At 41.6% G+C, this 21663-nt stretch overlaps 2 protein-coding genes across 2 annotated transcripts in view; both read left to right on the top strand.

Annotated features, from left to right (window-relative positions):
* Positions 1 to 5: 5 nt before the first annotated feature.
* LOC112547893 (regulating synaptic membrane exocytosis protein 1-like) lies at positions 6 to 21338 on the top strand. The gene is made up of 3 exons (XM_025191142.1): positions 6 to 28; positions 14291 to 14504; positions 21294 to 21338. The coding sequence occupies exons 1-3, from the start codon at positions 6 to 8 to the stop codon at positions 21336 to 21338; spliced, it is 282 nt and encodes a 93-aa protein (XP_025046927.1).
* The window catches only part of RIMS1 (regulating synaptic membrane exocytosis 1), a 368530-nt gene continuing 361264 nt past the window's right edge, over positions 14398 to 21663 (top strand). Inside the window, exon 1 of the mRNA XM_025216953.1 lies at positions 14398 to 14504. The gene's annotated coding sequence lies outside the window, so the exon portion shown is untranslated. The remainder of the gene's footprint in view (positions 14505 to 21663) is intronic.

Below are 21663 nucleotides of genomic sequence, written 5' to 3'. Positions count from 1 at the left end.
AGAGGATGAATGTGGATGAGAGTTTTAGGTAAGTAGATGGATGGGGAAGCCCATCCCTTAGAAGGGTGATGCAAAAAGAATAGAAAGAAAAATGCCTACTTAACCTAGGTGGGAGGAGATGGAGAGAGAAGTGGACGTGTAGAGGTGATGACCAGGTTATGAGCCTGAGTATAAGGCAGAGTAGAAGTATCGAAAAGGAAGGTAGTGAGGTATAGAGAGCTGTGTTTTATTCATGTTGAGCTTGAGGTAATGACTAAACTTCCACTAGAAGGCCAAGGTTATAGTTTAGACCGAATGAGACAGTAGTAGCTTTTTCCTTTGTAGTACCTCCTACATAGATATATTAACTTTTGCCAACAATAGTGAAACTAAGTGGGAATGACCAGGGCATCGGCCCCAGGTGCCGAGTTAATGTCAGTGCAAATATACTAACTGCCACTGCTCTTTTCCCATCTGCTGTGCTGTGGCCAGAAACCTGACAGTGGCCACGGCCCCACATACTACTACCTGGGGCACAGAGCTGCCCAGTTCCTCCTCTGCTTGGCAAAAGAGCAAGGTGTACAATTCCACCTCTTGTGTCTAAATGCAACTTATCTGGAGTCTATGGAGTGTTTCTTGAAAGAGGGCTCTTTGTTTTTTATGTGTGACATTTTACCAGTTATGTGGACAGGTCTGAATTTGCATTCCTGGGCTAATTATTGTGTTGGGTGATATCAAAATAAAAATAATAAAAAGTGCAAATAAAATTCTCAGTGATTTTTGAAATGGTATGCATGGCATGGCTCTATGTATGTGTGTATAAGGGGCAGAGGGTGTGCGTGCTGCATGCATGCATGGAGAAGGCCAGGTACTGCATCTTCTTAAGAGTCTTTTCACACTGTGCTGGCAAGCTATACTTTGAATTTCTTAAAGCTATATGAGAGAGGAATTTTTTCCTAATAACATGTGCCTGCAAAAGAACACAGAAATATTTTTATCACAGCAAATTAGATGTTTAAATTTATAAGATTAAGTAATTTCAGTTGAGCATAAAAGATGTGAAAATACAATCTTCAGTGCCATCTGCTGGCCAACTGCAGTGACTAAAAGATACTGATCCCATAATTCTTCACATTCCCAAAAAAGTTACCCCACAAAAAATTATTGTTCATTATCATTTTTGTCAATCTTTAATATTTGTTATGTGTGTGAACATTTAAACATGAGATCTAGAGTTTAAATGTATTTAGAGTTTAAATATATTTAGAGTTAACAGGTGAATTTAACAAAAGACAACACTCTAAGATTATAATAATAATGTTAATGAAGAAAGATTTTTAAAAACCTGATATTTTACCAGCACAGACCAGAAATAGGTAATAAGAGATGCATCTTCTGGTGGTGATATGTCTCTATTTCAGTCAGTCAGTGGAAAAGTGTATTTCTATGCAGGTCTATCAGTATGAATATCTTTTCTACTAGTGACATAATTTAGCTGTCTATTTATGAAAGGAAAACTTATCTTTAAAAATTAGGACTAGGTCCTATTACTATTATTTATGCTGAAACTTGTAATCATCTGATTGGTCCTTGGAGGTTCCTGAGTGTTTTTGTAAGAACTACCTACATGAATAAAGGATTCCAGAGTTAGGACCCTTTTATGCGGATAGTTTCTTTTAATTAAAGCAATATACAGTGTTGGGACAAAAAAAATCTTCACATTCAAATGAATATGTGAGTGCTTATAGTATAATTCTAATAGGAGATTTTTTTTTGTTCCAAAACACAGGGGGAAAAAATCCCAAACAAACAACAAACCCCAACTTCCCCACAGCCCAGATGTTTTTTTAAAATGAAATAGACAAAATGATATATTTGTTAGTGAATGAAACGAAATGAAACAAACAACTACATATTACTTGATCAATGCTTCAAAAATAGTGTTGCTGTAAGAACTAATCATTTTCATTACCTGACTTCTGTGTGCCTACTTTTCTCCTGTTATATTTATATATATATATTGCATTTAGTTCCCCACAAAGACTGATTTCCATCCAAGCGGAAGGGTCCTTGCTGATTACTGAGCATATTTTCCAGGGAGGGAGGAGCAGAAGAGCTATTTTTACCATTCAGTTGAGCTACCTCTGCTGAGTAAAATTCTGACCCCACCACAATTATTAGGAATTCTACCATTGACTTACATCAGGGGTGGGCAATTATTTCAGCTGGAGGGCTGCTTAATGAGTTTTGGTGAGCTGTGCAGGGCCACAAGGGTAGTCCCAGCCCTTGACAGGTGCCCTACCTGCTGGTTGCAATCTAGGGGTGGAAGTCCTATCCCTAACCACTGACCTTTGCAACTGGAATTCCTTCCCCTTCCCCCTGGAAGTACTCCTTTTAGGGAGAGGAGTTACCATTTGAAGTAGAAAAAACCCCCAAATCGTATATTAAAAGTCAAACATATACTAAAAGTTGAAACAAAAATGAAACATTTCTACTGCACAGGCAATTATTTTCAACCTTGCCTTAAAAATATTCTAAACTTCCCCAAACTTGGTTATTTTTCCACTAAGTTTAGACTCTGTATCATCAGTAGTATACCTCTGAAACATATTTTTACAGTAGGAACAGTGGGCCACATGCAGCTTGATCATGTAGGGCGCATCTACACATGAAATTAATGCACCTAAATAAACTCCAGCATTAATTAGTCCTGGGTGCCAGACTTACACATGTGCCGGGGACCACATCATGTGGAGCCAGGTCAGAGCAGCCCCAGCTGGCAGGGACTTGGGGGGGGGGGGGGGGGGGGGGTACAGCCTGCCAGCCAGCCCAGGGCTGCCCTAACTTGGATCAATGTACTGTGGAGGGGCTGGCTGGGGCATGATGGTACTTCAGTGTGTGACTAGCCAGCAGGCAGCCCCCACACTGAAGCACCTTTGTACTTTAGTCAGCTCTGTCGGCTTTTACACGTGTTGTAGCGCACTGAATAACACCACTGCAGGATAGAACTTGTGTTTATAGAGTGTAGGTGCTGAAACTTTACTACGGAACTAATTAGTCAGCTCTGCAGTAAACATCTTGTGTAGATACGCCCATAGGCACCTAAATAAGCCTTAGGTGCCTAAGTTGGAAAGAGCAGCCCAGATTGTTTCATCCCCTCAAGCCACAAGATTCAGCAGTTACTACTTGCAATCTGAACTGCAAAGTTCTCCACAGGACTCTGCTTGAACTTGTGAGCATATACAAAAATGCCCCAATTTTTGGTCACTTCTGTCTCTAATTCATGCCTTAGCTCTTTTGTGACGCACATTCATGCTGGGGATGTTGAGCCCCAGCTCAAGTCTGGGATCGTGCCCGGTATGCAAAAGCCAATAAAGATACCAGGGGTGAAAGTATAAAGATTTATTGCTACCAATACAAGGTGCAAGCGGAATAATTTCACGTAACAAGCACACAGATCCTTAATTCTAAGCATCTTTTATACAGGAGTATTGGACCTTCATAAGCATTCTTGTTTGCTAATTGGTTATAAGGGAGTGACACAAGGAGTTCTTTACTGAGCATGTCTCTATACCTGTGTTTTAACTATGTATCTCATTTCCATACATGTATGTTTCATTAGCATACTTTCTCCCCACCTAGGGGTGTGAATCTTAATATTTAAATCAGTTCTTTGCCCTAGTCCACTAATTCTGTTTTTGTTTTCAAGCCTCCTTTATCTAAGACTGTCTTCTCCTTATCATTGCAGTTGGGCATTAGTTACAGAACAGAGACTTTTGCTTGGGCTATGTGTAGTGGTTTCTAGGTCAAACCTGACAGGGAGACACTAGGTGAGGTACCCAAGTCCTAGAGGTTTGTGAGGCATATTCTGAGCAGACATAACTCATACTGATATCATTGAGTTCAGGCAAAATTTGGTAGCGGTGTGCATGCCTTTTTGCAAAATAGCAAAAGAGAAGTTTTAGCAGACTTTTTCCTCCACTGCCCCACTGGTAGGAAGAAGAGGTAGGTTCCAGCTCATGCTTCCAGAGTGATTTCTGATACTGATTTTTGATACTTATCCAAGGAGGCTGACAGGCTTAATGGTGTGAAAGGATCTGATCTCTAATCCCAACAGTCTTCCTTCCTGTTGTGACGCACGTGCAGGGCAGGAGGTGCAATTGTTGGGATCAAGCACCTGATCCCAATCACACCACTGCCTGCAGGGATCCCAGGCATGAGTTTGCAACTGCTGGACTGGGGGAGTCAATAGACTCTCCCTGCCTGGCAGCTGCAAACTCATGGGTTACTCCACCAAGACCCCTAGATTGGGGATTCTCTCCCTGATGCTGTGGTTCCTGTGAATGTGCTGTGCTACAGGCACAGCTTTTTGACATCCCAGAGTATAGGGATTCCAGAATCATGTCACAAATGTACCATATTAATTACACTATGAACATAATGTGCCAGGAGCCCAATTACTCTGTCATATGTAATGTTTAAAGAATCCTGGGAACAAGGACAAGAATCCAGGTCTCTCCAATCCCAGGGGAGTCTCTAATGATTCAGCCAGAGAATCAGACTGCTTCTTGATTGTTCTTTTCCTTTTATTTCAGATAAAAATGTCAAAACTAAACACATTTCTTTCTTTAAAAAGTATTTGGTTTTCTCACCAATGGCACAAATTGGACAATCTTTATACAGAATGAAGGTCTTTATCTGATCTTGATCTGATATTTTGATGTCTAACTCCTAAGACTCTTAGAAGGTTAAGAGGACAGTAGAAAACCCCAACTGCTTCATGTATTCATACATTTTATCAACAGGTTTAATAGATTCATAGATTGTAAGGCCGGAATGGACCTCGGAAGATCATCGGGTCCAGCCCCCTGCACCAAGCAGGAAACATAACTGGGGGTAAGGTGACCCCAGCAAGGTGTTTCTCTTATGGTATATTTTCTAGTGTTTCCTCAGCTTATTAAAAACTCATTATTACATAAATATGCACCAGACTGTTTTAAATTCCATAATTATTTTTATTATTTTATTTTTAGAAATGAGGATATTTCTAAGTAACTCATGAAGACATCAAAGATTTTCCAGACATGCTTTTACACAAGTAGAGGGCCTGAAAACCAGTGCTGACAGAGCAGTTCTCCATATTTTTAGATACCTTTTCTCTGGAAGTGGGCATCCTTACGTATAGTAGTCTGTACAACAATTCCTTTTTCTTCCTCTCCAAAATCACAGAAGTGCATAGTTTGAAGGAAGCATGCAGTTTTCCTCATTTTCATTTTAAAAGCGTCAGTGTAAACCCATGTAATTGCTTATGACAATAATTTAATTAGACTACATATATGTCAGTAAGGCCACTTGGCATATTTTAATGCTTTCCTTCTTTTGTGAATTTTGGAAAACACAATAATAATGTTTTATAATTTCTTTCAGATTAGTAGATTCTCCAATTTTGCAAAATATTTGCCCATTACAGACTCATAAAATTTATCATAACGTTTTTCTTCTATGATACAACTGAACAGGTCCTATGGTAGTTATACCTATATTAAACATATATAAGATAAAATATGAATTTAGTTATCCATAATTAAAAGTTCATATTTAAGCAATATTCTGCTGAGCATTAAAGCATGAGAAAACTTCAGGTGAAGAACAAGGGTGAGTCATGTTCTCAACAGGGTTCTGATTCCAGCAATGCTAGCAAGGTGTATCTGTATTACCAATTCATTAAGGGGTAAAACCTGGGACATTTCCCTCCATAAGGCCCAGAATCAGTAGTGTAACTAAGGTGGAGCAACCAGGGCAGGAGCCCCAGGGACTGACTTAGGGGCAGGGAGAGAGAGAAAAAATAACATTTGTTGCTGCAGCCAGCAGCAGCATCAGCACCTGAAAATCATTGCTGCCTCCATATATCACTACTGCCCCAGGCACCCAGCTGTCCTGTCATCCATCTCTCTACAAAAATCATATTTTTTGACTGCACAGGGAGCCAGGATGCAGAGAAATCATACCCTTGATGTATTCCCCTAGAGTAGCGGTAAGCTGCTACCAGGTCCCCTCTCAGTCTTCTTTTCCTCAGGCTGAAGAGTCCCAGATCCCTCAGCCTTTCCTTGTATGGCTTGCTGTGTAAGACTCTGATCATACAGGTGGCTCTTCTTTGGACTTTCTTAATCTTGTTGACGTCCTCATTAACGTGTGGTGCCCAGAACTGGATGCAGTACTCCAGCTGTGGTCTCACCAGTGCTGAGTAGAGTGAAAGAATCACCTCCTTGGCTTTGCTGGAGATACATTGATTGATGCATGCCAGAGTATTATTTGCCCTACTGGCTACAGAATTGCACTGCCGGCTCATTCATACTGTGGTCTATTATTACCCTTGCATCCCTTTCATTCATGGTGCTAGTCAGTTTGATGCTGCCAAGCCAGTAGGTATGTTGGGGGTTGCTTGTCCCGAGGTGTAGCACTTTATATTTCTCAATGTTGAACTTCATCAGGTTTCAATCCGTCCAACTTGCTAGCATGTCTAAGTCCGCCTGTAACTGTAGCTTATCTTCAAGCATGACCACGCTTCCCCATTACTTAGTGTTGTCTGCAGACTTGGCCAGTGAGCACTTCGCTCCCACATCCAAATCATTAATAAAGATGTTGAAAAGTGCTGGACTGAGCACCGACCCCTGCGGGACACTGCTGCTCACTTCTCGCCAGGATGACACAGATCTATTCACTACGACTCTATGGGTGCTACCCTGCAGCCAGTTTCTCACCCACCTGCGTGTCTCAGAGTTAAGCCCACAATCCTCCAATTTTCTCTTGAGGACATCGTGGGATACTAGATCAAAGGCCTTTTGAAAGTCTAGGTATACAATGTCAACGTGCTCTCTCATGTCCAGGTGGCGAGTTACCTGGTCATAGCAAGGGATGAGGTTGGTAAGCCAAGACCTGCCCACGATGAAGCCATGCTGGCTGTCATTCAAAATCTTACCTTCTGCAAGCTTATCGCAGATGGACTCCTTGATGAACTTTTTTAGGATTTCCCCTAGGATGGAAGTTAGGCTGATTGGCCTATAGTTACTCGGATCCTCCTTCCTGCTCTTCTTGTGGATGGGCACAACATTGGCTCTCTTCCAGTCCTCGGGGACTTCTCCAGAGCACCACGAGTTGTGGAAGAATTTTGCCAGGGGATTTCTGGCTTTGGTCAGCTCCTTCAGCACTCACGGATGAAGATCACCTGGTCCTGCTGACTTGTATATGTCTAATTTTATTAACTGGTCATACACCAATTCTACGGGAATAGTAGGAAGGTGATTATTCCTACCGTGCTGATCCTTTACTCTACCTGGTGTGGTTTTCCCCATGGTCTGGTGAAAGACTGAGGTGAAGTAGTCATTCGGGAGTTTATCTTTCTCCTGGGTGCTGCTAACCGGCTCTCCTGAGTTCCTGAGCAATGGCCCCACACTCCCATTTGTTTTCCTCCTGTTTCCTATGTACCTAAAGAAGGACTTCTTGTTTTCCTTGATTCCCATTGCTAATCTAAGTTCGGTTGCCACTTTAGGCCTGTCTTATCTGTTTCCTGCAAATGTGGGCTGTCGTGGAATAGTCCTCCTTGGGGCCAGCCCCGAACTTCCATTGTTTATAAGCCTTTTTCTTTTTTCTCAAGAGGTAGTAAACTTGTGTGAGGGAATTGAAACCCACATGTACATCTTCAGTCACTGGGTTAGAGCAGAGTCAGATCCTCTCAGAATTTGAGGAGGAATTAAATCTAGGTTTTCTACAGCCTGGGAAATTGCTATAACCATTGAACTATTAGATAATAGCACACCATCTTCTGCTTTGCTGTGCATTTGGCTTTTCATTTGTTTTGCTTTATTACAAATCCCTGAAAATCAAACATTCTACTTTAGATCAAACAAATTAGTTTGCAAACAAAAACACTTTTGGATAAAAAAATAATTGTATACAAAATATTATATAAGAAATAGTTATTTTGAGTCAATACCACTATTTTCCCCCCACTTTCTTTTATTTTTTAAAAATGTTGTTCACCCATCAAACCAACAGCTCTCCACAGTCGAGGAGGGAGCTGAAGAAAACCTGTGGAAGTGGGAGCCACATAACAAGCAGAGACATGCACAGTATTAATTAGCCGACTAAAAAACTTGAGTGATTGGGGCATGATCCCTAACTCTTCTACCTTGCAATAGCAGCCATGTATTTTTTTTTTATGCCAGCTCCTGAAGTTGGCAGTTGAGGAACCCTCCTTGTAGTTCTACTCCTGTTAGAGATTACAGTGTAGTTTTTCACCCATAGTACACAATATTTACATAATCAGATTAGCACTTATTTGTCTGAAGAGCGTGAAAAATTAGTGTCTTCCCGTATAACCTTGTGCTACACAGAGGTAATATCAATTCTCAATTAAATTCTGCTTTGATACCAAGGTATACCTCCTGCCATTTTATCCACATTAGAAGGAAGAACACCGTCATGTTAATAATCTTAATGAACTACAAAGGTCTACAAACAACCTAATTCAGAGCTCACATGCCTAATCGAAAATGAAGTAGGAAAAAAGGCCTGTAGGCCAAACCACAGGTACAGTACCTGTTGCTATTAGTCCTCTACCACATGTCTATAGAACCCAAAGCTTGGCACAGACAGGTCAGATTGTGTGCAAAGAGAACATAGTTATCCCCAACAAACCATATATTTTGACTGTATTTGGCATCTGGCAATCTTGACTGCTCAATATTTTTAAAAAGCTGGTTATTTAACTTATTTCTTCATGTTTTTAATTTTGTGAACTCACAGCTATAAATGAACAGATAACACTAAGGGTAAAATTATGTTTCATTCAAAGTGTAGTTCCTGACTACTGTGTGGTAGTGATTCATACGCACATTCTGGCCGCGTCCAGACGAATGTGGCTGTGCAGTACGTGGCGTCGCAGACCTCCCTATGGTGCCACACACCACACATTCAGGCATTCCCTGCACTGCATGGTAACAGTGTAGGGTTGTTTTTTTTACCCCAAGAGATCCCAGGGTTCAAAAAACCTGCTAAAAAATAAATATGGGACTGTACACACAGCAACAACACACGTGGGAGAGCTGCGCACTGCCCAAAACCAGAGCCTGGCTTGCTGAAGCCACACACTGGCTGCTGGCCAGGCTTTGAGTGGCAGTATCACTGCAGCTGCAGCTCCCTGAGGCCCCCAGGACCCCAGGTAAGGCTGTTGTGCTGGCCCCAGCCTCCTCTACCCTACCCAGGGTAACCTGCTGTATGCCAGAGGGCACGTGGCACAGGCGTTTCCTGGGGACAAGTAGCAGGGGCACAATGTGTGCCCCTGCTTCTTGTCCATGGGGAAACAAACATCCACACTTGTGTGGACATAGCCTCTGAGTACATAAGTGCCTCTGTATTAGGAATAGGGAGATGTCTGCTTATCTGGGGAGGATGATCTTATTCCTTATTCCTATAATAGGCACTTACATGCCCAGAGTGAGTAACAGAATTTCTCCTGTACCTACAGAGAGTTACATGAAGATAGTTACGTAAAGGGGAAAAAGACAGTAAACCTGTGGAAAAAACGGGAAGTTAACAGAAGTAACTGCAAACCAAGGAAGCTTTGTACAAACCTGAGGAAGGGCATAGTGCCTGAAAGCTTGTCTAACATCTCTCCCAATAATTTATTTGGTCCGGTAAATGATATTATCAGATAAACCTTGCTTCTTGCATATGCCCTGGACAGATTCTAACACCTCTTTATTAAGAATAGCATTTATTTAACAAAAAATAACATTTTGGGGAAGTTTAACCCAATTTTTACTACTTAAGAAGGATTCCTATTTATATCCTGAGAAACAGAGGAAGAAGGAGAAATGCATTCAAATGTGGAGCTCCCACAAGGGGCAAGGATTGAAATAAAATTAGTTAAACAGTGTAATTCTCAAAGCTAACTAAGAAGATAGCTAGCTTGCAGCAGGAGGAGGAGATGAAGAGGATAATCAAGATTTCCAAATACAGGCACAGCTACTTAGATAATGAATTGTTCTCAAGATTTATTGCTTCTATTAATAAGCTATATAATTTTATATACATTTTTAAGGAGATGCATGCTGGCATCTAAGGAGATGCAAATTTAATACATCACAAGATATCTCAACGTTTTGTGTGGGAAGAGCATGTGTTTTCTATGTAAAGGTGGTAAGCTTTTGAAAATGCTCTCTGTCATGTATTTTCACTCATAAAATCTATGACCTTCACAGTAATGTTAGTAGACTTAAAGTCAGAAGTCATATTGGGGAAAAATAAGCAGCAGTAGTATGCTAGATCCCCTCGCAAGTAAAATTTGCCAACGTATGATGGCAGTATAAAACACCATTCAGAATAGATCATTCAGATTTTCATTCTTGCATGATTTGATTGGTAAAAGAGTTGAAATTTAAATGGCCATATTAAACTTCAGAGCCAACATTTCACTGAGATAAAAGGAGACTGTACATTCTCAAAAAAAAAAATCCAACTATTTCTTTCAGAGCAATATAAAGGAATTCAGTGTTATTTCCCCCTTTTAAAATAACTAAAATAATGCTAAAACCAGTGCAGATTTGCTGAGGCAGTTATACTAGATGTATTTTACAAAAGGGGAGCCTGAGGCATAGAGTTATGCCATGACTTGTCTGGGTGACTGGGGGAGGCTCTGAGTTGGAAATGTGAGCCACAAAAGTGTTATAGCTGTGAAAAAAAAAATCTTAAACATAAAATAGTTTAATAAAACTAAATTCTAGATGAAATTGGAAGCAATCAATTAATCACTGATCACTGGCCAAATCTTGCATTTGCATACAGGCATATATTGCACATTTCTTACCATCTAAATAAAAATGCTTTAGCCTCTAAATCCCTTAACATCTATATACCATATAAACCTAAGTCTTTATATTGGAATTCTCTGCATATAGTGAAAGAAAAATACTGCAATTAAACTGCAAGAAACTAGTGGTATAAAGAGCAAGGAAAGGATAAAAGACTATCCCACATACCTCTGCTATCAGTATTGAAGGCATTTTATATTTTATTGAACACTGATACTAGTTGCTGTATCAAAGTATGTAGATTTCACTTTAAAAACTTGGCTTCATTTAGGGGCACTAGGATGGCAAAATGATGTTGGAATTTTTAATTTATGGGCCTTTCATAGATTTCATAGACATTAGGGCTGGAAGGGACCTCGGAAGATCATTGAGTCCAGCCCCCTGCCCAAAGGGCAGGAAGTCAGCTGGGGTCATAGGATCCCAGTAAGATAAGCATCCAGTTTGCTCCTGAAGGTGTTCAGTGTAGGCGCTTGAACCACCTCCGTTGGCAGGCTGTTCCAGACCTTGGGGGCTCGGACAGTAAAGAAATTCTTCCTTATGTCTAGCCTGAAACGGTCTCGTAGTAGTTTACGACCATTCGACCTAGTCGTCATCGCCTGGGGCGCTCTGGTGAACAAATGTTCCCCCAGATACTGGTGGTCACCCCTGATAAACTTGTAGGTGGCCATCAGATCACCCCTGAGCCTGCGCTTTTTCAGGCTAAAGAGCCCCAGGGCTCTCAGCCGGTCATCGTAGGGTCTGCGTCCCTGACCTCTGATCATGCGCGTGGCTCTTCTCTGGACTCTCTCAAGCTTCTCCACATCCTTTTTGAATTGTGGAGCCCAAAACTGGACACAGTACTCCAGCTGCGGCCTCACTAAGGCCGAGTACAGGGGGAGAATGACGTCCCGGGATTTGCTTGAGAAGCATCTATGGATGAAAGCCAGCGTTTTGGTCGCTTTACTAGCCGCCGCATCGCATTGCAGGCTCATGTTCATCTCGTGGTCAATGATGACCCCCAAGTCTCTTTCTTCCATAGTGCTAGCCAACATAGCACTGCTGAGCCTATAAGGATGCTGAGGGTTTTTCTTCCCAAGGTGGAGAACCTTGCATTTATCGGCGTTGAACACCATCAGATTCTCATCCGCCCACTTGCTGAGCCTGTCCAGGTCAGCCTGGATAACCTGCCTGTCTTCTGGTGTGGATGCTTTGCCCCAAAGTTTGGTGTCATCGGCGAACTTGGCCAGTCCGCTTCTGACTCCAGTGTCCACATCATTAATGAAGATGTTGAACAGTATGGGTCCAAGGACAGAGCCTTGGGGGACCCCACTGGTCACAGGACACCACGATGAGTGACTTCCATCGATTACTACCCTCTGGGTCCGACCCCGGAGCCAATTTCCCAGCCAGTGGATCGTGGAGGACCCAAGGCGACAATTGGCCAGTTTCTCCAAGAGGCGATCATGGGACACCAGATCGAAGGCTTTTTTGAAGTCAAGATATATGACATCAATCTCTTCTCCCTTGTCCAGGTGATAGGTCACCTGGTCGTAGAAGGAAATGAGATTGGTCAAGCAAGACCTACCCGCAACAAACCCGTGCTGGCTATCCCTTAAGATGTTGGCGTCGGCCAGTCCATTAAGGATGGCCTCTTTAATAAACTTTTCTAAGATCTTCCCCGGGATAGAAGTCAGGCTGATGGGCCTATAGTTAGCCGGATCCACTTTCCTCCCTTTCTTGAAGATAGGCACCACATTGGCCTTCTTCCAGTCTTCGGGCACTACACCAGAGCGCCAAGAGTTTTCAAAGATCCGTGCTAGAGGCTGGGCTATGATGCTCGCCAGCTCCTTGAGTACCCTGGGGTGAAGATTGTCAGGGCCAGCTGACTTGAAGGTATCCAGCTTCTCAAGATGTTCCTTCAGAAAGTCAGCATTAATGGAGGGCAGGGGATCACCCTCACCCGGACTTCCCGGCCCTGTAGCGGGCATGGGCGTCCCATGGGACTGATGAAAGACTGACGCAAAGTACCTATTTAATAGGTTAAAAGTATCCTCCTATTTTCTACTCTTCAGAAGAATAATAGTCCAAACCATCTCAAACCTCAAAGAAAAAATTGTGGTTGGTTTCAGTGTTGCTGGGAATCTGAGCATGTTCTGCCATGAATCTACTACTGATAGTTACAGCAGTGCTGGTATCCACTCAGAAAATGGTTTCTTTTCCCCCTCCAAACTGTGCAAGCATTTCTGGAAAACTAAAGTGATGCCATCAAATGCATGCACTGAAGTCAATTAAGAGATGTCAGAAAACTTGAAATTAGACTCAGGAGATAAAATGTTGGGCTGCCTCAGCCTCAGGTTTGCTGGTCATTACATTTTCCTCAGCATATTTGCCAAAACTCAGACTTTCCCAGAACTAAGTACAGATTTGGCCAAGGTTGGTTCTCCACCTCTTTATCATTACCTGAAAGAGAAAAAAGCCAAATACACAGAACTATGGGTTTGGTTTTGGAGTAGTGCAAAAAGTGCTTTTATAATTAAACGTTAGTGCATGAAGGTCTTTTTCATTTCTGACCGCAAATCTAAGTTTGAACAAGACCAGCCATGATGCTGTCACAATTTCATCAACCATAATGAGGAGGTATGTTTCCAGGAGATAAACAAGAGTGAAATTACTTTCCTCAAAATTAAATTAGGGTTGCTCTAGTTTATTCATAGAAGAAGGCAGTTATTGGACCACTTCACTAATGGGAAACAATCACGTGCTGCTAGGAGTACGTGTTCGAGAAGGAGAGCATTGCATCGGATACCTTCTGGGAAGTGAGACTAAATCATGCCAGAAGTTTTGCAGGGACGTGTAGCTTTCCTTAACATAGAGAGCTACACCCCCGCCCCTTTTCTCTACACGATCCCTCCTATACAGTGTATAGCCATCTATACCCGTGGTCTAGTCATGGATGGAGTCCCACCAGGTCTCCGTTATCCCTATGACATCATAATTATGTTCCACAGCAGTCAGTTTTTTCTTAAGTAGATACTGAAAATTGAATCTGTAAGCATTGCAATAAAATAAAAATAGTTATGCTAAAAAATAATGTAGATTTGCTGAGGTGGATATAAATAAGTGTATTTTTAACTCCGATTTCATGTCTTTTATATACTTTACTATATGATTGAGCCGTTTTTGGTCCTCTAATTGCATATTTAAATCAGGTTCTAGTAAGGTCAAATGACTTGCCATCTTTTAAATAATTAGTATTTGAATAGCTACATCAATTAGTTTCCCCTTCTGGTTTTTTTATGTGGCTTGTAGAGATGGAGGGACAAACTGTCAAATTCAATTTGTATTTGATATTGCATACTTCAGTTATTATAAACATGCTCAGCATGTAAGTTTCTGTTAAATCAAAAGGAATAAAGAATTTGTTTTTGTTCTTCATGCAAACTGTTTTCTCTTCTGTGTAGGAGATTGCATCAACAATTTGAAAGCTATAAAGAACAAGTGAGAAAAATAGGTGAAGAAGCCCGCCGCTACCAGGGAGAGCATAAGGATGATGCACCAACATGTGGAATTTGCCTTAAAACAAAGTTTGCAGATGGTTGTGGCCATTTATGCTCTTATTGTCGGACCAAGTTCTGTGCCCGATGTGGAGGTCGTGTTTCTCTACGATCAAACAACGTAAGTGATACTGTGTTAAATAGATCTTTTTGACACAGTCAAACTGGAGATTGTTCAAATTCTTCAGTCATTTAAATATGGCATTTCCTGCCTTAACTTTAACATCTCATCCATTCATCATGTCCTGGACCCTTTTTTTTAAGTGGGGTTTCAATTGGAGTAGCTAATAAGTAAAAAATAACATATTCTAAAAGTATGAAGGTGTTTAGAGCTTTAAAATGAGTTAGTTAACATAAAGGAATATAGCACGTGATTATAGTGAGATATAGTTTAAGGTAAAATTCTCATTTTGTTTGGGATAGTGAATTCTATTTTCATCTTAGATTTTGTGAAATTTTCCATATTGAGCCATTTTGATTAGCTCTAAAGAAGTTTAAGCTGCTGTTTCAAAAATAGCTATTTTTATAGCTTTTAATGAAGGTTATTTATGTTTCTCTTTTTAAAGAGAATTTGATGAAGGGAAAGGTAAGCCTTTCTGAATTGCACCAATAACACAGAGGCCAAGGTCCTATTTCACTTTATATATGCAAATGGTATTTACCGCTGTTTTTGGCATGTGTGCACAGTTTGGGATTCTATTCCAGATGTAATATGGATTTGCATGTGCTCACGTAGCTTCTGAGCATGCTTAGAAGGGATGTGCTCTTGCTGGGTGGGCATTCCAGTTGCAGTAAGCTTACTTGGGTATGCATTCAAGTCCTGAAATGTTAGCCAGGCAAAAATCCATGACTGGCAGATATTAAACCACAGAGGAAGGTCCTCCTGTGCTTTATCTTGAAAGACTAGTGCCCAGGGCACTCACCCAGGAACCAGGTTCTAGGTCCCCATCCTCCTACAGTAGTTTGAACCTACATCTCTTACTTCCCAGGACAGTACTTTAACCGCTATGCTACAGATTAGGTGTTAACCATAAGCCTCTCCAGTCCTTGGAGAACACTGGGGAATTTTCAGGCCCTTTGGGCTGGTCTACACATGTAATTAATGTGTGGAGATAAACTCCAGAGCTTATTGTTCTTGAGTTTTTTGCTCCCATGTGTGCTATTTGAAAGCCCAGGTCTGCTCCGATAGGTTCCATGTGCTGCAGAGCAGCTGGCTGGGGCATGAGGGTGCTTCAGCATGGGGGCTGCCTGCTGGTTAAACCCATGCTGAAGTACCCTGTGCCCCAGCCAGCCAGGCCAGCATCTACACATGTGTTGCTACACATACAAGAACTCTTCAACAGATTAGGATTTGTATTTACAAGTTAAGATATTTAACAAGTCCTAACCTGCTCCAAAGTTTTCCCATGTGCGGCAGCACATTTGTAGATGCTGCCCAGGCTGGCTGGGGCACAGGGTGCTTCACTGTGGTACTAACCAGCAGGGAGCCCCCATGCTGAAGCACCCAATAGACACAAGTCCTAACCTGCTGCAGAATTTTTTCATATGCCCTACTAGAGACTCATGTGTAGGCACTGAGACATTTACAGCGCGGTTAATTAGTCAACTGTGCAGGAAACTTCTTGTGTAGATGCACCCACTGAGAACAAGGGTCCTCCTATCTAGAGCATTAGTCATGTTACTGAGCCACATCGCCTCTGGCTTCTTTCTGGCTCTCCATATCTCCCTCTCTTGCCTGCCCATGTGTCTAGGTTCAAAAGTAGGGTGAAAACATGACAGGATTCTTTTCCTCCTGCTTTATTTTGTTTCTTCCCAGTATGTACACAGGTCAAAAGTCTGTTTTTTCTAGAAGATAAAAATGGTATTAATATAATAGAGAAACAGCCATTTAGATGGTAAAGTGAAATAGGATCCATCTCCAGGTGTGTTAGTTTCATTTTAAAAATTGTATCTGTAAATTAGCCAGGGTTGCTTTGGAGTTGCTTCTTAATCCTTCTGTTAGGCAAGTGAGATTCCCATTCACAGCAACTAGTAGTTTGTATAAACCTATCTAGAGGGTGTTCCCAATCACCTAGGTGTTCCGAAACTTGAAGGCTCTTCAGGGATCTACTCTTTCTCTTGGCAGTCTTCTGATCCCATGGCAGGTGGCTGACTGCCCTCCTCAGTTGTGCATAGAATCATAGAAAATGAGGGTTAGAAGGGACCTCAGGAGGTCATCTAGTCCAACCCCCTGCTCAAAGCAGGACCATCCCCACCTAGATCATCCCACCCAAAGCTTTATCTAGTTGGGTCTTAAAAACCTCAAAGGATTCAGATTCCACCACCTCTCTGGGTAATATGTTCCAGTGTTTTACTACCCTCCTAGTGAGAAAATTCTTCCTAATAACTAACCTAAACTTCCCTTGCTTCAACGTGAGACCATTGCTCCTTGTTCTGTCATCTGCCACCACTGAGAACAGTCTAGCTCCATCCTCTTTTGAACCCCCCTTCAGGTAGTTGAATGCTATCAAATCCCCCCTCAGTCTTCTCTCCTCTGGACTGAATAAGCCCAGTTCCCTCAGACTTTCCTTTTAAGTCATGTGTGCCAGCCCCTTCACCATTTTTGTTGCCCTCTGCTGGATTCTCTCTAATTTCCACATCCTTTCTGTAGCGGGGGCCCCAAAACTGAACACAGTACTCCAGATATGGCCTCACCAGTGCTCAATAGAGGGGAATAATCACTTCTCTTGACCTACTGGCAACACACCTCCCAATGCAGCCTAGTATGCCATTAGCCTTCTTGGTAACAAGGGCACACTGTTGGGTCATATTCAGCTTATTGTCCACAGTAACCACCAGGTCTTTTTCTGCAGAGCTTCTCTCCAGCCAGTCAGCCCCCAAGCTGTAGTGGTGCATGGGATTGTTCCATCCTAAGTGCAGGACTTTGCACTTGTCTTTGTTGAACCTTGTGAGATTCCTTTTGGCCCAGTCCTCCAATTTGTCTAGGATTCTACACTCTGAATCCTGGCCCTACCCTCCAACCTATGTACAACTCTCCTCAGCTTGGTGTCATCTGCAGACTTGCTGAAGGTGCACTTTAAGCCATTTTCCAGGTCATTGATGAAGACCTCTTACAAAACTGGCCCCAGGGCTGAGCCCTGGGGCACTCCACTTGATACCAGCTGCCAAGTAGACATCAAGCCATTGATTACTACTGAGCCCAGTGCTCCAGCCAGTTTTCTACCCGCGTTACAGTTCATTCATCCAGCCCATGCTTCCTTAGCTTGTCTGTGAGAATGTTGTTGGAGACTGAATCAAAAGTCTTGCTGAAATCAAGGTAAAATCCATCCACCGGTCTCCCTGCATCCACAGAACCAGTCACCTTGTCATAGAAGGCAATTGGGTTCGTCAGGCACGATTGCCTTGGTGAATCCACGATGACTGTTCCTAATCACCTTCTTCTCCTCCAAGTGCTTAGAAATGGATTCCTTGAGGATCTTCTCCATGATTTTTCCAGGGACTGAGGTGAGGCTGACTGGTCTGTTGTTCCTTGGGTCCTCCTTTTCCCCTTTCTTAAATATGGGCAGTATGTTTGCCCTTTTCTAATCATCCAGGACTTCTCCTGATCACTATTAGTTTTCAAAGATAATGGCCAGTGTCTCTGCAATCCCATCAGCCAACTGCCTCAGCACTCTTGGGTGCATCCCATCTGGCCCCATGGACTTGTACATGTCCAGCTTTTCTAAGTAGTCCCTAACCTGCTCTTTCACTACTGAGGACTGCTTACCTCCTCCCCAAACTGTGCTGCCTGGTGCTGTAGTTTGGTAGCTGACCTTACCTGTGAAGACTGAGGCAAAAAAGGCATTGAACACTTCAGCCTTTTCTGCATCCTCTGTCACAGGGTTGCCTCCCCCATTCAGTAATGGACCCACGCTTTACCTGATCCTCCTCTTGCTACTGACATACTTGTAGAAAACCTTCTTGTTACCCTTCATGTCCTTGGCTAGCTGCAACTCCAGTTGTGTGTTGGCCTTCCTGACTTCATCCCTGCATGCCTGAGTAATACTCTTATTCTCCTTCCTAGTTATTTGTCCAGGTTTCCTCTTACAAGCTTCCTTTTTATGATTTAGTTTACTGAAGAGTACCCTGCTAAGCCAAGCTGATCTTCTGCCATACTTGCTAGTCTTCCTGCACATCAGGATGCTTTTTTCCTGCACTCTCAGTAAGGCTTCTTTCAGGTATAGCCAGCTCTCCTGGACTCCTCTCTCCCCTGAGACTGGTTTCCTAGGGGATCCTACTTATGAGTTCTGTGAGCGAGTAGAAGTCTGCTTTTTTGAAGTCCAGGGTCCTTACTCTGCTGCTGTAAATCCTTCCATTCCTCAGGATCCTGAACCTGTCTTGTCACTGCTTGTCTTGTCACTGCTGTTCAAGTTGCATCCACTACCACATTCCCCATCAATTCATCCCTGTCTGTGAGCAGCAGGTGAAGAAGAGCATAGTCCCTAGTTGGCCTCTTCAGCACTTACACCGGGAAGTTGTCCCCAACACTTTCCAGAAACTTCCTGAATTGCCTGTGTGCTGCTGTTTTGCCCTCCCAGCAGATGCCAGGGGGATTGATTGGGAAACTTCTGGTAGCTGTTTGAAGAAAGCCTCTTTCACCACTTTCTTCTGTCTGGTGGTCTGTAGCAGGCCCCCCATCACAATATCACCCTTGTTGCTCTCCCCTTTGATTCTAACCCAGAGACTCTCAGCAGGCCTATCTAGTTTCATGCTGAAGCTCTGATCAATCATATGGCTCTTTTACATAAAGTGCAACTCCTCTTCCTCTTCTCCCCTGCCTGTCCTTCCTGAACAGTTTGTATCCATCCACGACAGTCATGCATGATGTGTGAGATCTTATACAGAAGTCTACTGTCATGTACTAAACTTTGGATTATGATCTAGGCCCAGTACACACACACACACACACACACACACACACACTCGTACATGCGTGTGTGCTTATAATTTCATTTTACTAATGGATTTGTTAGCTATTAGGAGATCAATTCTGGCTTTCCAGATACGGTTTCAAGGCACTGGAGTCTTTGGGTGCCTGTACACATGTGAGGACACTGCTCCGATGCGCTGTAATTACAGCACGGTGGAGCAGACTTGATTAATCAATTAATCGAGTCTGCCGGAGCATGCTAATTAGCGCTCTCCAGCAGGCTCTGTGTCTCATATATTCAGCATCCCTGCACTTCAAAATGGTGATGGGGGGCACTTTAACTGTTGAACAAGCTTTAATTAAAGGCCCCCCTTGCTCTTTTGAAGTGCAGGATGCTGAATACACAAGACACCTTGGATGCTTTAATTAGAGGCAGCTATCAGAGCCGCTTTAATTAGAGTGTCCCCCTCTCACCACTCCTGGAGCATGTGTAAATACATCCTTTGGCACTGTTGTAAATGCATGTAGATTTTTTCAGAACTATATACATTGAGTGATAACTTGGCAGAAATATGCATAATACAACCTAATGCAGCATTAAGACTCCTAGTATCCTTACAAGGAGTTAAATACACTTTTTGAAAAATCAATATAGTTCTAGAGCTTAAAATATTAAATCTATATGAAGTTTGAAAAGTAACTGGATGCATTTCATTTTATCACCTGCAGATGGTATCACCAGAGCAAGTTTTTGGAAAACCTAGTTTACTGTGCTATTTTAGGTAATACTTGGTAACATGGTATGTATAGCACAGATTACCCATACTCAAGAAGAGCTAGTATATGTTTTAGTTATTTCTTATCCCATATTTTTCTTCACATGTACAAAAATTGGGCTAAATTTTGTCCCTGATGTAACACTCCAGATGACTTTTGGAGTGTCGTGTTATGGGTGAATTTGATTTATTTTTGTAGAACTTAGAACTTTCATAATGCTAAAATGCTTTCCTGTTGTGCCTAATTTGTACGTTGGCTTGCACAATCTTCATGGATGTTTAAATTAAGTCCAGGAAATGCATTAGTAAGGTACAGTGAGGAAAGAAAATCCTCAGAAGATTCTTCAAGTATTCAGTTTAGAAAACTAACCTGCATGTGAGAAATAGGATACATCTAATATGGAAAACAGTTGACTCAAGCAATCTAATTATACAGTTCTCTTTCCCCTTCCCTGACTCAGTTGTGATACAGGTACAATTTTTTTGTACCTAACTTGACCTTGTTATAATTGGGACAGATGATTAGGCTAATACCCAGTTCTGAAGCAAGAGTAAAGCTCTTGACTCATGGGCAAAATTTTCCCACGCTTGTAACTGGGTCAAGGGACAACAGTCTTGTAACTGTATTATCTGATGGAGTTGTTTTTTATAGTACAGGTTTACAGTTACATGTCCAATTTTTCACTTGCTTAAAACTTTAAAATGGTCAATTTGGGCCTGTTACAAAAGAAAGAAAAGAAACATAAATGTCATGCCTGGTTTAGGACCTTATCCTGTGTAATGACTAGACAAATTTCTGTAAGAGGAAATATTAAGTTGTAAATTTGTGAAAACAAATAGCTTTTGATGGAAGAAACAGAAGCTACAGTCATCATGATAAATGTCCTTGAAACACTTGGAAGTTGATTCTTGTGAAAAAAGAAATTGATTGCTATTGCTTTCATTCTTTCATGTGTCTTCTCCATTCTTTGCTAATATCTCTTATACTTCTATGGGTCCATGTTGGGATATATATATTCTGTATATGCAATAGTATAAGTATCTTTTTATTTAAAAATGTTATATTTTCTTTTTTTTTTTAATTCTTACGTTTTCAGCTCTTTATAGACACTTACTAGAATTGCCTTTCTTTGAAATCTGCCTATTAATATTTGCCTCCCTTTTTCTTTTTCTCTTCCTGTTTCTTTTCTCTCCTTATTCTGCTTCCTTGGATGCTTTCCCAAAGGAGGACAAAGTGGTTAGAATCAATGCTTTTTATCATTTATTATAATAATGTTGTTAGTTAACTAAATGTGAAACATATTTATGTTAAGTATTGAACTGAAAATTTAAAATGAACCCATGTAATAAAAGCCCATTCTTAGTTTGTGTGCAGTTGCTGAAATTAGGATAATCAACCACATGCATTAAAATTGTGGGAAATCCAAAAGAGGTAGAAAGTTAAAGAAAGGTTCAGGATGTACTAAACTACAGCTAAATTTAACAGTGAACTTTGTTCAGTAAAAATGACTGTAATTCCCAATCTGGCTTCTGATTTTCAGATATGAGGTCCTTCCATCTTCAGGAAATCTAGTTTAATTTTAAATGTATTTTAA

This window comes from Alligator sinensis, unplaced genomic scaffold (genome assembly GCF_000455745.1).
Source record: "Alligator sinensis unplaced genomic scaffold, ASM45574v1 scaffold499_1, whole genome shotgun sequence".
In the NCBI taxonomy this organism is placed as follows: Eukaryota; Metazoa; Chordata; order Crocodylia; family Alligatoridae; genus Alligator; species Alligator sinensis.
This window is presented reverse-complemented; position numbering and strand designations above follow the sequence as displayed.